Source organism: Bison bison, unplaced genomic scaffold (genome assembly GCF_000754665.1).
Source record: "Bison bison bison isolate TAMUID 2011002044 unplaced genomic scaffold, Bison_UMD1.0 scf7180017864266, whole genome shotgun sequence".
Lineage (NCBI taxonomy): Eukaryota > Metazoa > Chordata > Mammalia > Artiodactyla > Bovidae > Bison > Bison bison.
The window spans coordinates 3110425-3132644 of NW_011494838.1; the positions used below are offsets into that span (position 1 = coordinate 3110425).

Here is a 22220-nt window from a genome sequence, read left to right on the forward strand (position 1 = left end):
GGTATCTCTGATTTTCTTGAAGAGATCTCTAGTCTTTCCCGTTCTGTTGTTTTCCTCTATTTCTTTGCATTGATCGCTGAAGAAGGCTTTCTTATCTCTTCTTGCTATTCTTTGGAACTCTGCATTCAGATGCTTATATCTTTCCTTTTCTCCTTTGCTTTTCGCTTCTCTTCTTTTCACAGCTATTTGTAAGGCCTCCCCAGACAGCCATTTTGCTTTTTTGCATTTCTTTTCCATGGGAATGGTCTTGATCCCTGTCTCCTGTACAATGTCACAAACCTCCGTCCATAGTTCATCAGGCACTCTATCAGATCTAGTCCCTTAAATCTATTTCTCACTTCCACTGTATAATCATAAGGGATTTGATTTAGGTCATACCTGAATGGTCTAGTGGTTTTCCCTACTTTCTTCAATTTAAGTCTGAATTTGGCAATAAGGAGTTCATGGTCTGAGCCACAGTCAGCTCCTGGTCTTGTTTTTGCTGACTGTATAGAGCTTCTCCATCTTTGGCTGCAAAGAATATAATTAATCTGATTTTGGTGTTGACCATCTGGTGATGTCCATGTGTAGAGTCTTCTCTTATGTTGTTGGAAGAGGGTGTTTGTTATGACCAGTGCATTTTCTTGGCAAAACTCTATTAGTCTTTGCCCTGCTTCATTCCATATTCCAAGGCCAAATTTGCCTGTTACTCCAGGTGTTTCTTGACTTCCTACTTTTGCATTCCAGTCCCCTATAATGAAAAGGACATCTTTTTTGGGTGTTAGTTCTAAAAGGTCTTGTAGGTCTTCATAGAACCGTTCAACTTCAGCTTCTTCAGCGTTACTGGTTGGGGCATAGACTTGGATTACTGTGATATTGAATGGTTTGCCTTGGAAACGAACAGAGATCATTCTGTCGTTTTTGAGAATGCATCCAAGCACTGTGTTTCCGACTCTTTTGTGGACCATGGTGGCCACTCCATTTCTTCTGAGGGATTCCTGCCCGCAGGAGTCTTCCCAACCCAGGGATTAAACCCTGGTCCCCCACATTGCAGGCAGACGCTTTACTGTCTGAGCCGCCGGGAAAGTCACCTTAAGGCAAGTAAAGCAGGTCGGTTTTATCAAAGTATAAGTTACATGCGGCACAACAAGTCCGTTTTAAGTGCAGTTTGATGACTTTTTCCCTCTCCAGTTGACTGTGTGATAATTTCAGGTTGGAACCCCTAGAGAGCAGTCTTACTCCTCTTTCCAAGTTTTGGGGGGCATTGCCCCCAAGCTGCCAGTTCCCGCTGTGCTCAATTATTTTAGTCCTTTTGGGGTGCCATAACAAAACATCACAGACTGGGCAGCTTACGAACAATAGAAACTCACTTCTTACAGGTCTGGAGGCTGGGAGTCCGAGGGCCAGGTGCCAGCGTGGTTGGACCAGGGTCCTCGTCGGGGTCTCAGGCTTCTCGTTGTGTCCCCTCGCTTCCCGGCCTACAGGGTCTTTCTGCAGCTTCATTCATGTTGCCGCTCAGGAGGGTTCTAACATCACGACTTCAGCTCTTCCCAAAGGCCCCACCTCCTAATCCCATCACCTTTGGGGTTAGGATTTCGGTACAGGACTCGTATAGGTGGACGTGAATTTTCAGATGCTCCAATCCGCATTGCTAGGTGCTTCAGCTGCATTTACTCATGCCTCCCCTTTACCTCCGGCGCTCAGGAAGCTCTGAAACTTCCAAGCCGTTGCTCTTTTATCCTACCGAGGTGCTTCCTAGGCTTAGCTAGAAAGACTCTTCTGAGGGTCCGCCAACAAAATGCTAATTGCTGAATGTTTTTTTTTTAAAGTAATCATAGCCACTGCTATTTGTCGAGGTCTGCTGTGTGCCTGGGGTCATGGAGCATTTTAAATAGCTTATCTTCATTCCACAGAAGCGAGTGGTCCCCACTTTATAGCCGTGGGAATGCAGACTCAAAGGTTAAATAGCTTGGCTGAGGTCAGGGAGCAGTTCCTACAGGGTAAGGGATAATTCGGTGACCCAAAGAGGGATGTGCTCAGCTCTACCTGAGGGGGCCTGGCTGACCATGGGTGGTGAATGGGTGGGCGTCCATCAGGTGGGGGTGGGAGCAGAGTTGTGAGGGGGTTCCGGGTAGACGGAGGTCCCTGGAGAGGCCCTGGGGCGGAGAGGGTGGCCGTCAGCAGGGCCGCCGGCTGCCTTGGCCCTTAAGCCAGGGCCTTGAGTGCCTTGCTGAGGAGCTGGCCCTTTACCTTGGCAGCCAGTCTGTTACACGTTGCCCTGAGAAGCCTTGGAAGACGCACTCCTTGTTTTCATTATCACTGCAGCAGCTCAGCTCTGTCGGTCCTGTTTCTTTAGCCTCACTGCCAGATTTCCTTGGGAGAGAAGATTTCCCGCTCCACCCCCCACCCCCCTGCCCCGACCTGGCCCAAATTCATAATCCATGGCCGTCGCTAGTGGGGGTTGATGAAAGTCTTTGAGGAGGAGGGTGACTCGATCTGGCCATAGTCTGGCTGCTCAGGGGGTGGATTGGCCATGACTGGGCTGGAGGCGAGGGGACCGCTGATGCCCCGTGAATTCTGGCCCTTAGTCTCCCACCTGCAAAATGCAACTCTTCAGTCCTCCCACATGTCTCCTTTGAAGGTGTCTGGCCCCATTTCCTACCTCCTGCTCCACTGAGCTGAGGGAACAGCTTAGAATTAATATTTAAATTGTGTTCTCTTTCAGACTGATTGAGGAGTTGAAGCTGTCTTTGAAGAGCAAAGATGCTTTAATTCAGTGCCTTAAAGAGGAGAAATCTCAGATGGCATCTCCTGATGAAACCGTGTCGTCTGGAGAACTCCAAGGACTTTCCTCTGCTCTAAGGGGAGACGGGGAGGGTGAGGCTGAGGTGAGGCATGGCGGGGGGTGGGGGCTTTAATTACCCGACCGGACCCCCCTGTGGGATGAGTGCATATTCAGTCCCCACAGTCACACACTCTGGCCTTCAAAATACCAGGTCCCTGTCGTGAGCTGAGGAATTAGCAGAAATCCTCCTTTGCCAGGGGCCCTGGCAGTTTTTTTCTTTCCAGTCTCGGGTGTTTGTAGAGTTGGTTAAAAATACAGTCCATACCCGAACGCCTCTGTTTTACCATGTGTTAATATGCTGTTGCCTGGGAAATTTGTTTTCATCCATCGGATTTTTTGAAGGGTGGTGTCATGGTATGTGCCTGTTTTGTCGTTGGGGTCAGAGGCGGGCTTGAGGCGAGGTCTGGTCTGAAGCTTCAGAGGCGGTGGGGAACGGAAGTAACTTGCCTCGGGGCCTGGCTGTACTTGGAGTGGGGGGGTCAGCGTTCCACCTTGGTTAATCTTGGCACCTTGCGAGGCGGAGCTCTTGTAGAGACACACTCAGAGAGTTGTTCTGTTCTCCCTGGCTCCAAGAGGTGGGTCGCTGGTACAGACCCTGTAGCCCCCGGGCCCCCTGCCCTATGCCTGGGGCTCCCACGGCCGCAGGTGGGCAGGCCCTGAGGTGCAGGCAGCCCCGGTGGAAATCTTCTGATTCTGGTTGGACCCAGGGTGGCTGCGGGTCCGTTCATGCCCAGGGACGCTTTGGAGTGCGTGGAGCATCTCAGTCTTTCTGTGGAGCAGGCTCGTCTTTGTCCTGACCCAGCTGTGAGCTCTGTAGCCTCCCTGGCTGCCTTTGGCCGTGATGGGCCTGCGTCCGCCCCGCCCTCTGGCCCCTCTTGCTCCCTGCGTGCTGTGCAGTAGTGGCTTTTGCCGCTTCCTGCAGCTCCTTGGTTCGTGGTCCATGGGGATGGTCGTCAGCCGGTGGGGGTACTTGTCTTTGCGTTCTTCCCTCGGGCAGACTTCAGGTGAGCTGTAAAGAGTGGATGCTTGGGCTCGTGAGAGCCTCAGCAGCGGAGACAGAACGTAAGTGGAGCGCTCACTCTCACTATTCTGGGGGAGCTCCTGGTTCGTGGGTTCCTTCCGGGCACCAATGAATGCCTTTTCTTAGGCTGCACAGACGGAGCGGGAACAGGAGAGAAGTCGCTTTGAAGAGAGAATCCAGGTATGTTGATGCCGTTTCTGAAAGTGTCTTGAGGATGTCCTTCGGCTCTTTCCGGGGTGCAGCAGGTAGTTCTGTGTGACGGCCGGTGGTAGGCACTGAGCGCCACTGCCTGCCAGCTACGCCGTAGGCGCGTGAGAGAGGGTTTGGTAGCCTTGGCGATGACTTGGTGGAGCGGGCCTTCCCATTTGTAGATGTGACCCAGGAGGCTCAGACAGGCGAGGTCCCGTCCCCAGGTGCAGCGAGGATTCAGACCCGCCGGCCTGACTGCAGAGCCGCTGTGCTGGGGTCCCCCGGTCCCAGCTGCCCGCGTCCGAGTCCTGCCTGCAGCGGAGAAAGTGCTTTCACGTCCATCATCTCATTTGATCCTCAGAACAGCCCGGGAGGGAGGCAGTGGTGATTAGAAATGAACTCAGACTCTAAATGCATATATTCAGTCTCCATCAAACCGAATTCTCTGCTAGCTTTTGAGGCATTAAGGAGTGAAATTAATGATCTGTTATTTCCCCCAAATAACCCGGTACGGTTTCCAAGGCTCTGCTGTGACTGAATTCAGGCTCCAGAAGACACGAGTCCTTCCCATGGGACTAGCTGTCACCATCCTAACTGATTTGATCCCCTTTCTCCACCCATCCCTGTCGCCGTGAGCAGCAACGCGGTAACCGGGAGCGACGCTCAGCGCTACTTGGAAGCATTAATCACAGGTTGACAGGAGGAGGATGGAACAGCTGCGTTTGAGTGTGCTTTTAGAGATGTATTTACAGCGCATTTTGGTTAGAATGCATCAACTTAGTGAATCTGTTTCTAATCTAATTTAGGCACTTCAGGAAGACCTGAGGGAGAAGGAAAGAGAAATTGCTACGGAAAAGAAAAATAGTTTAAAGAGGGATAAAGCCATTCAGGGTCTAACCATGGCATTAAAGGCGAAGGAAAAAGAGGTATGTCGGATACACCCGAAGTTAGATTTTTCTTTGTTAGCTTCTGTGACTGGCCTGTCTTACCCTAAATTTTTAGCTTTAGGTAAAAAGTTTATAAGAGAGCTGAGCTGAGTGTGGAAAGTAGGGGAAGGGTTGTATTGTCTGTTAGAAGTTCTTCTGTAGAGGCTAATCCAGGGATGTCCAGTATGAATATAATGTGAGTTACAGATGCAATTTAAAATTTTCTAGTAGCCACATTAAAGGTAGCAAAAAGAAACAAGTGAGGTTCGAATGTTATCCTTTCACCGTGTAAGCCGGAAAACAAAAATAATGATGAGGTAGTTACCATTTTTAAACTCCGACTTTTGTCTTTGAAGTCCGAATAGGCTTAGCACATCTCAAGTCAGACAGACCACATTTCAAGTCTCCAAGAGCCCAAGTGGCTAGTGGCTACCATGTCGGAGAGTAGGTCCATTCTTCTGAAAGACAACAGAAAATTGAGATAACGGTGTTCTGGGAGACAAGGCCGTGGCTGTGACGTCTCACCTGGATGGTTCACAGGCCCCTCCGCGTTGGTCCTTTCTAATCAGACTTAGCACCTCCCTCACCGCCCCTCATCCCACCGCGATGCTGCATTTTCTCTCGCTTTTGTCTGCGTTGTGGCACCGCCGTATCCCCAGTCACACCACCTGGAAGTGTCCCATGACTTTTGCTGCCTGGCTCGCTGCCCTGGGGATCCAAGGTGGTGCCTGGGGGTTCTTTGTGTTCTTCCTGTTGTGAGGGTCGTGATCTCTTACGTCTCAGTCACTGCTGGGCACAGATAGTGGAGACAAAGTCTAGTGGAGACAAAAGGCAGCATGAGGGGTCGGGACTGAGGGGAGCGCAGGCGGCTGTGACGTGGAGGGAAGGGGGCCTGGTCCCGCTTAGAGTGGATGTGGGAGCACCACCGCGGTCACCCTCAGTGACTTCTGGAGCTTCTGAGCAGCTCGGTGGAGTGCTTCCTCTGGGAGCAGGGGTCCGGGCTGAATCTTAGAGGGGGACCAAGAGTTAGCTGGGGGGCAGGTGGAGACGCGGAGCCGCCTCATGCAGGGAAGAGAACGCTGGCCAGAGCGTTCAGTTAGGAAAGAGCTCCTTGTGTGTTTGCAGAAGCAAAACAGTTGAAGCCTGTCAGAGCGTCACGTACAGAGCTTAAGTGAGGCGAGAGAAGGAGCCAGCAAGGCTGCGTGGGGCAGTGGTGGTGGAAGTCAGTGAGTTTAGCTGCTCGGGTAGCGGGCTCTGGAGCAGGAGGCGTGTGACTGTACTCCCCTCCCCAGGGATGAGACTGTATCCAGACGGGGTGGCGGGAGGGAGAGGATGGCAGCAGGGAGGCCAGTGCTGAAGCGAGCCCCTAGCCCCCCATTCAGAAAGCCCGAGTCAGCAGTGATCACAGTAAGTAGGAGGGGAGGGGTGGGGCTTATTCAAGAAGTCAGATTGGAAATAATGAAAAATGAGAAGTAACTCTGGGGGATTTGGTGATGAGATGCAGGACTTGAGAGGAGGAGCAGCACGGGGCGGCTTCTGGCCGCACACCTGGGCTGTGGTGCTCCCATCAGCCCCCTTACAAGCGCGGGTCGCGGAGGGCCACGGAGAGGCGGGCGGCCCTGGAGGTGATGAGCCTGTCTGTGGTGGTGCAGGCATGAAGGCGTGTCTGCCTCTTTGCGACCCCGTGGACTGTAGCCTGCCAGGCTCCTGTGTCCATGGGATTTCCTAGGCAAGAATACCGTTTACAAGGTACCAACTCGGAGGAGCCCCTGGACTGTTCAGGTGAGAAGTCCAGGAGGCAGTCGACATGCCAGTCCCAAACTTGGAGAAGGCCCGGGCCTGAAGGTGTGGATCTGGGAGTCAGTCTTCTACACGTGTGGGTGAAATTCTGAGAGCTGGTCTCCTTACCCAAGGAGAGCACAGGGTGGGCAGGAAGGCGGAGCCTTGGGCTGCAGGGGTGCACAGTTTCACAGATAAGGAGAGGAAGGTGGCCGCAGGGGCAGGACGCTAATAACCAGGAATCCGGGGTTGGGGAAGCCAAGGAGGCAGGAGTGTGAGTAGCCACTGGTGTCAGCTGCAGCGGAGGCTTGGTTCATAATCGCAGTCCGTGTCCATGTCGCGTGTTGGGAGCTCGGGACCCAGCTGAAGGCAGAGCTCGCTGCTGTGCAGGGCCCCAGGTGGTGGAGCAAGTACCTTCTCGCAGAGGCCAGGGGCTGGCTGGGGGGTTGGTGGCTGAGTCTGGGCCATAGGAGAAGGTCACTGGAGGCGGTGGAGTTCTGGGAGGAGCCAGGCTGGGTGGTGTGGTGGGTCATCTCTGTGAACAGTACTATTGGGTTGGCTAAAAAGTTCGTTTGGGTTTTCTGTAGGATGGTTAGAAAACCCAAAGGAACATTTTGGCTAACCCAATAGTAACCCTCAGCGTGAGCGGGACATCAAGTTAGCACCTGTACACGTCACTGTTGAAGCCTAACAGTGCTTCGGTGGGGTGAGTGTGGCATCCGCGTGTTACCATTGAGGGGGTGAAGTCTCAGAGAGGTGAAGTGCCTGTCCTAACGTCGTCCAGCTAGCGGCCAGTCGCACGAGAAGTCCCACTGTTCTGACTACAGAGCCCTCAGTGATAAGGGCTCCCAGTTCAGCAGGAGTGGCGTCTGGGCCATGCAGAGAGAGGAGATCCCAGTTGCACACTCGGCTACTCTTCCTTATTTTTACCCAGATTGAAGAACTTAACTCTGAAATCGAAGAGCTCAGTGCTGCCTTTGCTAAAGCCAAAGAAGCCCCCCAGAAAGCGCAGACCCAGAAATTCCAGGTAAGTGTTGGCTTTGTTTGAAGTGGTCCTCCCTGTGATCCTTACCCCTGTGAGGTCAGGACCGTGCTGCTAGAAGGAGCCCAGGGAGCTCCGAGAGGTCGTGAGAACAGAGTTGGCTCAGCCGGTTAGAGGAGCTTCTCCCGCAGCTGTGGGCCGCTCGCCAGCCCCCTCGTCAGTCTGACATGAAGACGGTGACGGCTGCGCCCAGCGGTGCGAGTGCTGGGCGTAGGGCCGAGTGCCCTAGCTCAGGAGTTGGAGTAGACTGTGAGATGTGTGGATTATCTCATCTAACCTTCACAACCCAGTGGGGAAGCCAGTTTTCACCCCCCACCCCGCTTGTATTTGAGGGTTTTTTGAAGTTTCAGCAAGGGTACGCAGCTGATTCACTGTCACACAGCCTTGTGAGGGCCAGGACTTACGTGCAGTACTTGCTGATCCTAACAGCTGGCCTCTGTCGAACATGCTCTATGTGCCAAGCGTTGCGCCCCGTGGATCAGCCCAGTGAGTCTGCCCAGCAGCCCCCTGAGGGAGGCACTGTTCCCATCCCTGTTCTCTGCTGAGGACATCCAGGTTCAGAGGATCGAGTAGCTTGCTCAGGGTCACCGTGGTGGAAGGAGCTAGGATGTGACCCCAGAGTCGGTCTCACGCCCCAGCCTGTGCTCTTCCCTGTCCCTCCCTACCTCCCCTCTGAGCCTGGCTGTTCCGGGCTTCCTGCTCCTGGGCAGATATCTGTTCCAAGCCTTGGTTAGTTGACCTGCCTGTTCTCTTTTTTCCCTCCAACATGGGCCTGCAAGGACTCGTGCTGCTCATCCCCTGGTCGCCCGTCTTTCTTGTTAAATATGCTTCTGGATTTGGAATTAGCATTTTCTTTCCATGTTATACAGTGTTTACCTGTTACTAATAACTGGTTAATCGATAAAGCTCCATCATCTGATGAAGCCCATACTACCTTAAAACTCTCCCCTCCCACGTCTCCCGCTTATGTTGTTTTTAGTTATAAAGTAGAAGTTAGGAGTTAAATCTAATTTAAGACTGTTTGGTTCCTAAGATTCATATCCCATGCCTTATCTTTTCAGAGCCTTGGTTCACAGTAAGAGTAACTGAAGTAATTTAGTTTCAATCCTGGTGTATTGCAAGGAGAGATACATTTCTGTTTTGGGACTTTCAGCCTTGCCTTCCCAACTATTTTGGTGGTGGTTGATGAAATGGAGCCAAGATTATACTTTGCACTGAGTTTTTCGTTTTTTTTTTTTTTTTACTTGCTTAGAAATTAACAAGCCTTAAAAGCTGAATTCTCAGGAAAACCATCCATATTACCCATTCCTTAGGGAAAAAAATATATGTTGGCAATTGATAAGCAAAGACCAGATATCCTTATAAGAGCTGTGATATTTTACTTGCTGTTGGCCCTTGATGGATAGAAAAGTCTTATCCACTCAAATGTTACCCTGACTTATTGTGTGTGTTCGTTAGTTTCATAACCCTCAGTCCTAAGGACTGTCAGAGTGATTTTTGAGGTCTTGTAGTTTGGCGTCGGCCAGGTTTCTCATCTTGAGAAGTGTGAAGAGCAGACACTGTTAAAACGCCTCAGGTTCTGCCTGGCTTGTTGGCTGTTCAGAGAGCACTCGTTTAATCCTTAGCCATGAAGGTAGAGCGTTCCCCTGTTTGACAGGTTGCTAGGACTTCAACTCGAGTCTGACTTCCAAATCTGTGCTCTTTCCACTCTGATCATGTGTGTGAATAAATGCATACCAGACCCCTGTATTGGCTCATTAATTACAAGGTGTATACAATGTGAATATTGGACAGACCCTTGAAAATGCATTGTCTTTGACATTTGAGGACCTTTTGGGGATGTTACGTGATTTGAACGAACTGTAGCGTCAGAGCCAGAGCTCACAAGGCTGGCGTTGAGCCTGACCGTGGAGCGACGGTTAGCGGTGTTCAGACTCTCGGATTCTGGCCACAGCGCAGAGACGTGAGTCCTAATCATAGGGTGACTCTGAGGACTGCAGTGCGGCCTGGCTGTGCCGCCTCTGAAGCCATCTGAACAGCGTATTTTCAGATTGGAAGCAGTGTTATGCCTCCTCCACCCCCTGCATGGCTTTATAAAAGTAACATTGCACATTGCAAGAAATTCATAAGATATTTAAAATGGTGGAAAGAGGTTGATAAAAGTCACCAGTAAACTCACATCTGAAGATGTTCACTGTTAACACCTTAACTCTTTCAAAGCGCGTATGTATATATGTATCACCTTTGAAAAATTAAATAGCATCATTATGTATTTTGTTCTATAATCTCTTGTTTTCATTTAACATTCTGGCCATAGCAGTATATATAGATCAACCAATCCTGATTTTTTTTTTTAGATCTAGCCGATCTTTAAAAAAAACCAATATTTTGAGATAATTGTAGATTCACATGCAGTAAATTTCTGCCTGCTCCTTACCTAGTTCCCCCGCAGCGAGCGTCTTGTGTGACCGTAGGACTGTGTCATGACCAGGGTATTGGTGCTGTCTGCTGACCTCACTCAGATTTCAGCAGTTTGACACCACTCGTTTGTGAGTGTGTGTGTGTGTGTGTGTGTGTGTGTGCGTGTGCGCTTTTTATACAGTCTTTTTAAACAGCTGCATATAGTCCACTGTGTGTATCATCTTATTTTCATTGGGAAGAACCTGGGGTGGGACGTGGACGTGCGTCTGACTCTGCCTCGCCAGCTGGTCTCATCTTGGTGAACGAATTTGCACTCTCCAGTCTGCCTACACATCATAAAATCCAGACAGTCACACTTACGTCCCCTAATCCTTATCAGGGTTAAGTAGAGTGTGTATCTGGGCACAGGTAGTGACTCAGTAAACGTCAACTCATCCTTAAGTTGGGTGGTGTAGTTCTGGCATAAAAATACAGTAGTATTTATTTTGGTCTGTTTTCAGATTCTGTTAATGACATACACGTAGCTTTTAGCTTGAGGAAAGTCTCCTTATTATCTGTTGATTGAAAGATAGTAGAGTAAGTGATGGCAGAGGGGGCCTGGATTTATTTATCCCGCCCCAGCTGAAACAAGACTGTTTGTTATCATCTTCTACCTTTACAACAATCCTGTGAAATAGTGATCAGTTTCACAGTAAGATAACGAATTTTACAGAAATGAACTTCTCCCTGGTCACACAGTCTGAACTGGCCTTAGAACTCTGGGCCTTCTGCTCTTTTCAGCGAACTCATCATTTTTACACTGTGGAGAACAATTGGTTGATACTATTTGGGCTTTGGTTTCTGGCCATGTCCCACTGGGCCCAATGTCGCCACCTGCTCATTAGGCGCTTGAGTGATGAAATGGAATCCAGAAGCCAGGCTGTCCTGCAGGAGAACGTCAAGAAACAAAGGCAAAGAGCAGCCTCTCCGGGGAAGCTTTCCCAGGGCCATCTCAGAGGAAAGAGCAGCCTCTCCGGGGAAGCTCTCCCAGGGCCATCTCAGAGGAAAGTAGCATGGGAAGTGTTTTCATGGAGTGAATTGGCTGTATGAATTTGATTTCTTTGAACTTAGATTTTTTAAAGAGGCTTTGTGTTGTTATTTACATGGTTTTCCCACAGGACTTTGATCACTTTATTAATATCTATTATTTAAATAACAACCATTGCTGCGCTATATTTAACAAACTCTGAACTGGTATTCTTGTCTCTAGCCTTCCCCCATTGAATTCAGTCTTCTTGTTTTAATTTTTTGTAGTTTACTGGTGTTAATTGGAAACTTCCCTGGAATGGGTGAGGTGGAAAATGCCCTGGAAAGAGCACAGGCTCTGGAGTCATTTGAATCCCAGGTTTAATCCCTTATGGTCTGAAGACAGGCCAGTCATTTACCAGTCTGAGCCTTAGTGACTTAAAGAGGGATGATAATGTGTATTTTGTCGGGTTGGTGTGCTGCTGCTGCTAAGTCGCTTCAGTCGTGTCCGACTCTGTGAGACCCCATAGATGGCGGCCCATTAGGCTCCCCTGTCCCTGGGATTCTCCAGGCAAGAACACTGGAGTGGGTTGCCATTTCCTTCTCCAATGCATGAAAGTGAAAAGTGGAAGTGAAGTCGCTCAGTTGTGTCCGACTCTTCCCGACCCCATGGACTGTAGCCCACCAGGCTCCTCCGTCCATGGGATTTTCCAGGCAAGAGTACTGGAGTGGGGTGCCGTTGCTTTCTCCAGCGTTGGTGTGAGAGACAGAGATACAATACTTGTAAAAGTGCCTGGTTTAGATAGTCATGTATTATCAGTGCTTACTTAATAAGAGGTAACTATGAAAATTGTTCGAGGTGAGCATTTCCCCAAATCATTGTTTACCTTCTTTTTTGAGTTTATTTAGATAAGCATTGCCCCAGTTCCTTTTTGGGGTGAGGTGGAATGTGGCCTAGGTTTTCGCATTTCTCTCATTTATTTCAGTTTTAAAGGAAACGGAAAGCAAAAGCCTCTGTGAAGCCCACTCTGGAGTCTGACTGGTGCTCTTCCTCCGTCTGTGGCGCCGCGTCCTCGAGAATAGTTGGGGAAACGTGGGACCATGCGGCTTGGCTGTAGGGGCCCACGAACAGCAGAGCCCCTGCACCTCCAGATTGATTGTGGCTGTAGCCCACCTCTGTGAACACCTGGGCTTTTCTGTCGACGGAGGCAGAACTAGATTTCTTGGGAGGCCCAGAAGCTGGGGCCGGTACCTTTGTGCTACAGTCAGCGTTGAGACCTTGACAGCTCAAGTGTCCCTTGCTCTAAAATTTTTAATCTTGTCCTTAATCTAATTCAAAAGACACATTTTAGAAAGAAGTTTATTTTCTTCTATTACGAGTAGTATATAATTTTATTCCCGAAGATTAGAAAGAAGGAAAAAAGGGAAATTACGTAATCACCCAACCACTATTAATACTTTGATGATTCTCCTCCCTGGTTTTCTTCTGGCATAGCTTTTATTTTTTAGCTCGTTTGCATTTGATTTTGGGGTTGTCTTTTTTTATATAACATCCTGACTTAGAAATATTCACATAGTTCAGTTGCTCAGTCGTGTCTGACTCTTTGCGACCCCATGGACTGCAGCACGCCAGGCCTCCCTGTCCATCACCAGCTCCCAGAGCCTACTCAAACTCATGTCTGTCAAGTTGGTGATGCCATCCAACCATGTTATCCTCTGTCATGTAATCCTTTTCCTCCTGCCTTCAATCTTTCCCAGCATCAGGGTCTTTTCAAATGGGTCAGTTCTTGGCATCAGGTGGCCAAAGGATTGGTGTTTCATCTTCAGCATCAGTCCTTCCAGTGAATATTCAGGACTGATTGCCTTTAGGACAGACTGGTTGGATCTCTTTGCTGTCCAAGGGACCCTCAAGAGTCTTCTCCAACACCACAGTTCAAAAACATCAGTTCTTCAGCACTCAGCTTTCTTTATAGTCCAACTCTCACATCCATACATGACTACTGGAAAAACAATAGCTTTGACTAGACAGACCATTGTCGGCAAAGTAATGTCTCTGCTTTTTAATATGCTGTCTAGGTTGGTCATAGCTTTTCTTTCAAGGAGTAGGTGTCATTTAGTTTCATGGCTACAGTCACCATTTGCAGTGATTTTGGAGCCCAAGAAAATAAAGTCTGTTACTGTTTCCACTGTTTCTCCATCTGTTTGCCATGGATTGATGTGACTGATGCCATGATCTTCGTTTTTTGAATGTTGAGTTTTAAGGCAGCTTTTTCACTCTCCTTTTTCACTTTCATCAGGAGACTCATTAGTTCCTCTTTGCTTTCTGCTGTAAGGGTGGTGTCATCTGCATATCTGAGGTTATTGATATTTCTCCCGCCAATCTTGATTCCAGCTTGTGCTTCATCCAACCCAGCGTTTCTCATGATGTACTCCGCATATAAGTTAAATAAGCAGGGTGACAATATCCAGTCTTGATGTATTCCTTTCCCAGTTTGGAACCAGTGTATCTGCCAGTTCCATGTCCAGTTCTAACTGTTGCCTCACATATTATCAGCTCTTTGTAAATAATGGTTTTAAGGTTTTATCATATGGCTTTGTCATATTTTATTCATTTTTATATTTTGCACGCTTAGGTTGTTTCTTATTTTTTATTCTGTGTAATTCTGTGATGAATGACTGTATATAAAGCTTTCCCCCCTGTATATTTTGAATTCTTCTCCTGAGATTGAATCCTGGGAATGGAATTGTGGGGCTGGTTGTGAACCTCTTTGCACAGTGTGTTCACGCCTGATGTCTGGGACCTGTCCTCAGGGAGTCCTGTCAGTGTATCCTTGGCTTCTGGATGCTTGGCCAGTCTAGAGAGGTGAATGTTGATCGTATTGTTTCACAGTGAGCTCGCCAGCACTGGGTAGTCTCATTACAACAATCTCCCTTGTTATGTGAAAGGTCGTTTTTAATTTGCTCTTTTTGATTATTGGTGAGTTATGACATTTTTTCGTATGCTTGATAGTCACATATGTATTTTCTCTGCTGAACTGTATTAATGAGATAAACCTGTTCTTGATGCGTATAGCCATCTGACTCTGCTGAAGTTAAAGCCTCCCATTCCCTTTTCTCTGGATGACTCTGGATTGGAGCCATCCTAACAGAGATGAACATTGCTCGTGCTTGACTCCATCTCTGCCTTTTAAATAAAATTCTTTATCTTCTATCTTTTAAAAATAACAATTTTTAAAGCTATTATAGAAATAACATGCTCAGTAACCCTATATTTGAAAATACAGAGAAGAAAAAAATCATGTGTTCACATCCCACTTAAGAGAGTTACCAACATTTGTGCTTTTCTTTTTCGTCTTAAAAAAAAAGTTCTTTTACACAATAACTGTAGTCTTCCCCCCCTTAATATCAGTAGCGTATCATAAAGGATGCCCTGTGTTATCTAAAAACATTCATGTAATTTTTCTTTGGGTCCTGAATGTTGTTTAGGTTTGTTTCCACGCCCCCCGCCCCCCACCCCGGCCCCGAGGGTGACCGAGGAGCACCTGTTTCTTGGTTTGTTCACTGAGCTGTGATAATCAACCCAGCTCCCCTCCCCTCTTCTTCTTCTAGGGCTCTGAAGATTACGAGGCTGCTCTGTTAGAAAAGGCAGCCCTTTTGGCTGAGCTGCACTCAGAAAACCTCAGCAAGAGCACAGAGAACCACAGACTGCGAAGGAGCATTAAGAAGGTCACCCAGGAGCTGAGCAACCTGCAGCAGGAACGGGAGAGGCTGGAGAAGGCGCTGGAGGCAGCCCGCCAAGAGAGGAGCAAGGGAGACCACACCATCCACGTGAGTGCTGCCGCTGCCCTCTGGAATAGGCCCACAAGCCTGGGGGCTATGTGGCTGGTTTTGGTTTTAGGGAGATAGATATTCATTGCTGAAAACTTAGAAAAACGCCCCAAATAGAAAATATTTCACTTGTCTTCTCATCACCTAGAAATGACCGGTCTTAACTGTTTGACGTTCTAGTCCTTTTCTCTGTCTCTCACAGACACGGACACGCACGTGCACATTATTAGTATCGAGCTGAAAATGCATTGTTAAAGTTTTTTGGCCATGCAGCAAAAAAAGTTAGTTCTCTGGCCAGGGATTGAGCGCGTGCCCCCTACATTGGAAGCACAGAGTCCTAACCGCGGGATCACCAGGAAAGTCCCTGAAAATGCATTTTTGTATTCTGTTTTGCTTTTTATTCTTTTATTTTGGTGTGTGGCCGTTAAGAGTTTTCTTCAGAAACTTTTTTTTTTTTTAAATATGTGAACACAGTAGTTCATCGCTTGAATGCACTACAACTTATTTAACTAGTCCTTACTGTAGGATGTATAGTTTTCATTTTGTAACAAGTCCTGTAAGAAACATCATTGTACATAAATACTTATCAACTGATTATGTACTGATAGAGGTATAATTACTCGGTCAAAGACTATGCATGTTCTTAATGCTGTTTTATAGATACATTCAAATTGTTCTCCAGAAAGATTATACCATGCTCCCTAGAGGAGAGTGATCTTTTTAAAAGACTGCTCTATTTAGCATTGAGTGTTAGTATTTTAAAAAATTCTCTCTGAATTTGGTAGACAAAAATTATCTCTTACAGTTTCTATTGTATTTATTTTTTTTGAGAGATGTACTCACCTGGTGTTATATAGCCGTGTTTTGTTTATTTTCACTGCTGTGTACTGCTCTAGTATGTGAGTTTATGGTTACTTATCCATTTACCGTAGATGGAAATTTGGGCTGGACCTTGTCTTTGGCCATCGTAACTGACAGCCTGTTGAGGCAAACACGTGTGTTTTCTATTGTGATTTCTATTACATCTAAACTTCAGTATTCAGCATCCTTGGAGCAGGACATGGCAACCCACTCCAGTATTCTTGCTGGGAAAATTCCACGGACAGAGATGCCTAGCAGGGGACAGTCCGTGGGGTCTCAGAGTCGCACACGATTGAGCACGCACATGTTGTATTTCCCATTCAGCATCCCGAGAGTCACATCCGGTTACAAAGCCTTGGTGCAGTCGGGTAGGATGGGGTCTGAGGCTGAGTGATCACTGACACTCAGGTTCAGTGAGTTCCCAGCACGGGGGCCTGTGAAGGTCGAGTCATGGGAGGGCTCCAGGGAGAGCCCACAGGTTCCAGGGTCCTCTGGTGGCTGCCCTTAGCCGGGATGGGACGTCAGGATCCATAGTTTGAAGTCCTAATGCTGACACCAACAAGGGGAGTGAAATACCAGCCTTGTCTATTTTAACAGAAATCCCAGGAGGGCAAGAGAGCAGTAATGGAAACCTGAAAGTGAAGTCGCTCAGTTGTGTCCGACTCTTTGCCACCCCATGGACTGCAGCCTATCAGGCTCCTCCGTCCATGGGATTTTCCAGGCAAGAGTGCTGGAGTGGATTGCCATTTCCTTCTCCAGCGGATCTTCCCGACCCAGGGATTGAACCCTGGTCTCCCACATTGCAGGCAGATGCTTTACCGTCTGAGCCACCAGGAAATGGAAACTTAGGAAAATAAAAAATCTCGCCTGAAGTTCCACAAGCCTCCTGGAGTGTCACCCTTCAGCCCTGCTGCATGGGGGCCCGGCTGAATCAGGCTGCGTGTTCTTTGGTCGCCTGCTTCGCCGTGAGCGTCTCCCCGTGCCTTTCTCTCTCATGGCCATCTCACCCTGGTGTTTAGGCTCCAGAGCCATCCTGCTGAAGGGTGCATGCGCTTCATGGAGTAGATTCCACATGACTTACTCGATGATTTCCTGCTCTCTCGGGCAGTTTGCCTGTCTCAGTAGTACCGCAGTGCCCGTCTTTGGGCTGTAAGGCATTGTTTTCTTGAAATGCCGAGGATCTGAGGAGTGAGATCACTGGGCCAGATGATACAAATATCTGACACTAGTTAATCACGCTGCCAAGTTGTTTGTTCAAAGGGCCGGATTAATCTGTGCCTCACCAGCAGTACTGGAGTCTACCAGTTCATTGCATGTTAGTAAAAACCTTTTTCTCGTATTTATGCAGTGTTACTGAGCAGCAAATGTATCTGGGCTAGGTGCTGATGGAAATATGTGGCACGATCTCTGAATGTTTTAATTTTTTCTTAAGGGAGATGAAAATGTTATACATGGCAAAATGCAAAGCAGTGGAGACCCAGCGCTAATTCATGCAGCTTATGTGTTCAGCACAGAAGATCCTTGTGGGAGAGAGCAGTCAGGAAAACTTCCTAGGACAGCGGTCCCCAAACTTTTTGGCCCCAGGGACCAATTTTCCTGGAAGACAGTTCTTCCATGGACCGGGGGTAGGGAGGATAGTTTGGGGATGATTCAAGCTCACTACATTTATTGTGGACTTTATTTTTATTATTGTAACATCAGGTCTGCCTCAGGTCATCTGACATCAGATTGAAGGGGTTGGGGACCCGTGCTCTCGGAGGAGATGACACTCGAGTGAGCAGTGTGAGATTTGAGTCGTGTGGCTTTATAGATGAGTGAAAAAAAAACTGGCCAGAAAGGGTCCTTCTGTAGAGGTCAGTTTCCATAATCAGTTCTTAGATCCTTCACTGTCGGATAATTCTTTCCCCCTTAGTTTAGTTTATCGCCTCTGTTCCTCACTATCATTATAAAAATGTTTATTCAGTAGAAATTGGATTTGGGGGCTACATAGGCATGCATGTGTACGTGTGCACACACACACACCCCCCTATAAAATACGTAATTGTTTCTTTACCTTATAACTTACTCTTGGTAAACATTTGAAATGGCTGTATAACTTTATATCACGGTGGTACGCTGTAATTTATTCACCTATCCTTGTATTGTTAGACATTGTTGGTTCCATAATTCACTTATTCATGAAAACCCTGATGCTTCCTAAAGGAATTTTGGACTGCAGTTGATAGGAAGATTTCTAAGTAGTATGCATACATCTTCATAACGAGGCAGGGAATGCTTGGCAGGAAGTGGAAGGGGCATATGACGGGGAGAGGGAGGAATTGGATCAAAGTCTACTCTGGGTGGGAGGTTTTCTTTTTTTGCAGGGCTAGAAACTCCGTTCCTTAGGGAACTTAGGCAGAAAAAGGAGTATGTTACTTTGGATAACTGAACACCTAGAAGGACAGGGCTGGCAGGAAGTCTGCCAGGACCGAGCCTGTGTCTTGAGAGCTGCCTTCTGTTTCTGGCGTCCACTCGACTCCAGCTGCGGGTGGTGGACCCACCACTGCCAGGCCTGCTGGGACGGCCACTGCTCAGTTTATTGCAAGAGAGGAAGGAGGACTCGCGCACTCAGCCCTGGTCAGGAGGCCTGAGGGCTGAGCTGCCGAGAGGCTCAGCCCGGGTCACAGGCTTGTTCTTCGTCAGAAGCGTGTGCAGGTGTGAGCCCGTGCTCACTGGCGGCTCCCCCAGAACCCCGAGCTGGGAAGGGATCAGCGCTTCCCCAGAGAGAGCGCGGCTGTCCTTCCGGGCCCTGGGCTCCAGTGCTTCTGTGTTCACCTCCGTTGCGCATGGCCGTGACGCAGCATCCTTGCGTCTCGTCACGGCTGCTTTGCTACATTAAGTCGTGCTTGTCTCTTACAGGACAATCTGGCTGTGTTTTTTTTTTGTGCTGCATGTATTGCGTCACAGCCGCATCTCCACTTAACTTCTGGCTTCATCCCGGGAATTTTCTGTGTCCGTCTCATCAGTGTGTTCTGTACCCGATCCTGGGGGCACTGGCTTGTTCAGGGTCTGCGAAAATGTGCTGGGCTGACTTTACCTTCTGGTGCAAAGATGCGCGCAGAGGTAGAGCGTGGCCACCAGCCTCGTGTGTCTTCTCAGCTGGTTCTGTTAACTAAGCACTTCATTAACTAGAGCCTCCCACTCAGCAGCTGCTATTGCCGTTGCTTTTGGAGTGACGCAAACAAGCCCAGGCCTTTTCGTGGCCTCTGTGTCTGGCTTGGCAAAGGAGGAGTCCATTCGTGTGTCCAGCCACACTGAGCGCTTTGTGCAGGCTCTCTGCTTGGCCTGGGGACAGCTCCCGAAAGGAGACAGGAGCAGAGAAGCACGGGAGCACGGAGCAGCGTCAGAGAAGGTTCCCAGGGAAAGGGACCTTTGAACTAGCTCTGAAGTTTGAGTTGAAGGTTATGACGTAGGCAAGGGAGAGGAGGGCTTTGTACAGGAGACGACGGTACACCGGTGTGAGAGAGTGGTGTTTGGTGGAGGAAGAGTTTGGAGGGGTAGTGGATGGTGCTTTAACCTGGAGAGAGGTTGAATTGTAGAGGGCCATGTCACGGTTTGGGGGAGTGGACGTGACCTCTACGGAGTGTGGCCCCCATTGAGGGGGACTTAAGGAGAGGGTTGTTAGGATCAGGTGTGCAGTTTAGAGAGCCTTGTCTGGTGGGCGTCTGGAGAATGGATTGTCTGCAGAGAGCCCTGAGACAGGAAGATGAGAACAGGCACGTGGCCTGAGAGACTGGCTCCGAGAAGCCAGGGCGGAAGGAGCCTGTTCCTCTGCAACGGGTGTGGCTTCTGGGCTGTCCGAGTGCATATTCAAAGCTTTCCCCACCAGGACTCTTGAATATTCAGCAGGTACTTGAACTGGCCTGCCTCCCACAGGTGGAGCTGAAAAACACTGGTAAGAAGATACGTTCCAAAGTAGACAGCCAGGGGGACCTGCTGTTATAGCACAGGGAGTTCAGCTCAGTGCTCTGTGATAACCCAGAGGGGTGGGGCGGGGGTGGGAGCGGGGCTCCAGAGGGAGGGGATATATGTGTACAGAGGGGCCTCCCTGGGGCTCAGCTGGTAAAGAGCCCCCCTGCAGTGCGGGAGACCTGGTTCGATCCCTGGGCTGGGAAGCTCCCTGGGAGAAGGGACCACTACCCACTCCAATATTCTGGGCTGGAGAATCCCATGGACCACAGTTCACGGGGTCGCAAAGAGTCAGACACGACTGAGCAACCGCCACTTGGCTTTCACAGCTGATATCACTTTGTCGTGCGGCAGAAGCTAGCGCAGCAGTAAAGGAGCTGCGTGCTCAGCCGCGCAGTCGCACGCCGATGAAAAAGCAGGAAAACGTGCTCCAAACATTGGTCTTTTTCTCGGTTCACATTCAGCTCCGTCTTCAGCATCCTTTTTGGTAGTGAAAATTGGTGTCGGAGTGGTAGAAATAAAGCAAATACGATCTCTTAGGTGTGGCTTTCTTTGGTGTGCTTTGCAGTTAATAAAAGGACCGCCTGTCTTTCCCTTGGCGCTCACAGCCCTGCGATTGGGCATAGAACAGGTTATTCCCATTTTACAGATTAACCGGAGCCTCAGAATTTAAATGGCTTTTTAAAAAAAGAATTTAAATGGCTTGATCATGGTCACGTGGAAGAGGATAAATAATGTGATGTGGATCCAGGACTGTGGACTCTTTAGTTTCAGGACTTTGCTAAGATACTATGCTGAGGCTATGCCAGACAGTCAATATTTATGTTAAGAATACTGTGCTTTTGGCAAAAAGGAAGACTGATAATTTTAGCTTTTCAGTGGACCACAGTAATCTGTTTTCAAGACCACCCAACTTGTGTCTGGGTTATTTGAAGCTTTCAAACTTGTCATTGTTTCTGTGTTTCAGAAACATTTTCAGAGATTTATGGACAGTCAAAATTAAATGCGTTAGGGTCACAGAAAAATGAGGATGACAAGTGAAATGGAAGCAGGTGAGGCAGGAGAGATGCCTGCTGTGATCGTGGTCGCAGTGCTAGAGACGGGACAACACCCGGCTGGTCGTTCCTGGCAGCGACAGTAAAAAGGGAAATGTAGTTACAAGGTCTCCAGTGTCTGTAAAGATGAAGACATTAAGATAAAGGGACAGCCTTTGCTGGCACTGAGGCCTAAGGGAAGTATTGCCTCTGGTGGGTTTCTATGAACAGTTCTCTGAGCAGTATACAGAGCCCTCGACAATACCCCATTCAATAAAAGCAATTTTGCCCAGGGCCAGATCAATGTCATCCAAGTCGGGTAAGCCTGTAAGTATTTAGGCTTTCAGTCCCCGGGACTGTCTCGCTGTTTCCCAGTGTTCTCGTTTCTTGGACAAGAATCACAAAGTCAGCGGGAAATAATCCTGCAGCTCTGTCTTGAGACGATCCCTCACTTGAAGCCTTGCAGTGGCCCCTGTCGAGCAGCACGGGTCGAGCCAGCCTCTCTTGGATGTGATCGAACCATCCTGTGCTCGTGCCAAAACCATATACTGCCGCCTCATTGTTCCCCCTGCTAAGCATTTTGGAAGGAGACAGTGCCTGTCGAAGATGCGGCTTGGATCTGAGGCGTCTGAATTCACGGTGTCTGATGGTGCGTGAACACCGAGACGTTTGGCCGGGAGAGTCAGTTCACTGTCTGTAGCTTTGTTTTAATCGCCTGTGATTGCAGTGACCCACGCCAGGCTCCCCGGCCTGTGTCGTCATCTGCAGCTTGCTCGTTTGTCTGTTGAGGGGACCGTTGCTGAGCATTTGCAGTGTGCAGGCACTGTGGGTAGGCTCGCGTGAATCCAAGCTTCAGCCTCTACCTCGGGAGTGCTATTCACGAAAAAAAAAGAACAAGGTCAAAAAGTGAGGGTCTCACAGATAGATCCCCTTTATTGTATTATACCTCCTCACCAGCAGAGGGACCCAGAACTCTTTAAAGAAATTCAGGAGGCCTTTGCAAAAAACAATCAGACCCCCGCCCCCAGTATTCCTAAGTCGATGTTCTGACTGTGATGTTTAAAATGTCCTAGCTTCTGTGGTCTGGGGCTTCCCTGGTGGCTCAGATGGTAAAGAATCTGACTGCTGTGTGGGAGACCAGGGTCTGATCCTGGGTCGGGAAGATCCTCTGGAGAAGGGCATAGCTACCCACTCCAGTGTTCTTGCCTGGAGGCTCCCCCCATGGACAGAGGAGCGTGGTGGGCTGCAGTCCGTGGGGTCACGAGAGTCAGACACGACTGAGTGGCTTCACTGGGACTTTGTGCTCGAACAGGAGCTGCTTGGTTTCTTACAACCTTGCTCT

At 48.8% G+C, this 22220-nt stretch overlaps 1 protein-coding gene across 1 annotated transcript in view; it reads left to right on the forward strand.

The window, feature by feature from the left end:
* Positions 1-22220, forward strand: part of CDK5RAP2 (CDK5 regulatory subunit associated protein 2) — a 183302-nt gene that overhangs the window by 48883 nt on the left and 112199 nt on the right. The window contains exons 8-12 of the mRNA XM_010848429.1: positions 2705-2867; positions 3972-4025; positions 4841-4960; positions 7674-7766; positions 14817-15035. Coding sequence (XP_010846731.1) covers positions 2705-2867; positions 3972-4025; positions 4841-4960; positions 7674-7766; positions 14817-15035 — 649 coding nt within the window. The remainder of the gene's footprint in view (positions 1-2704; positions 2868-3971; positions 4026-4840; positions 4961-7673; positions 7767-14816; positions 15036-22220) is intronic.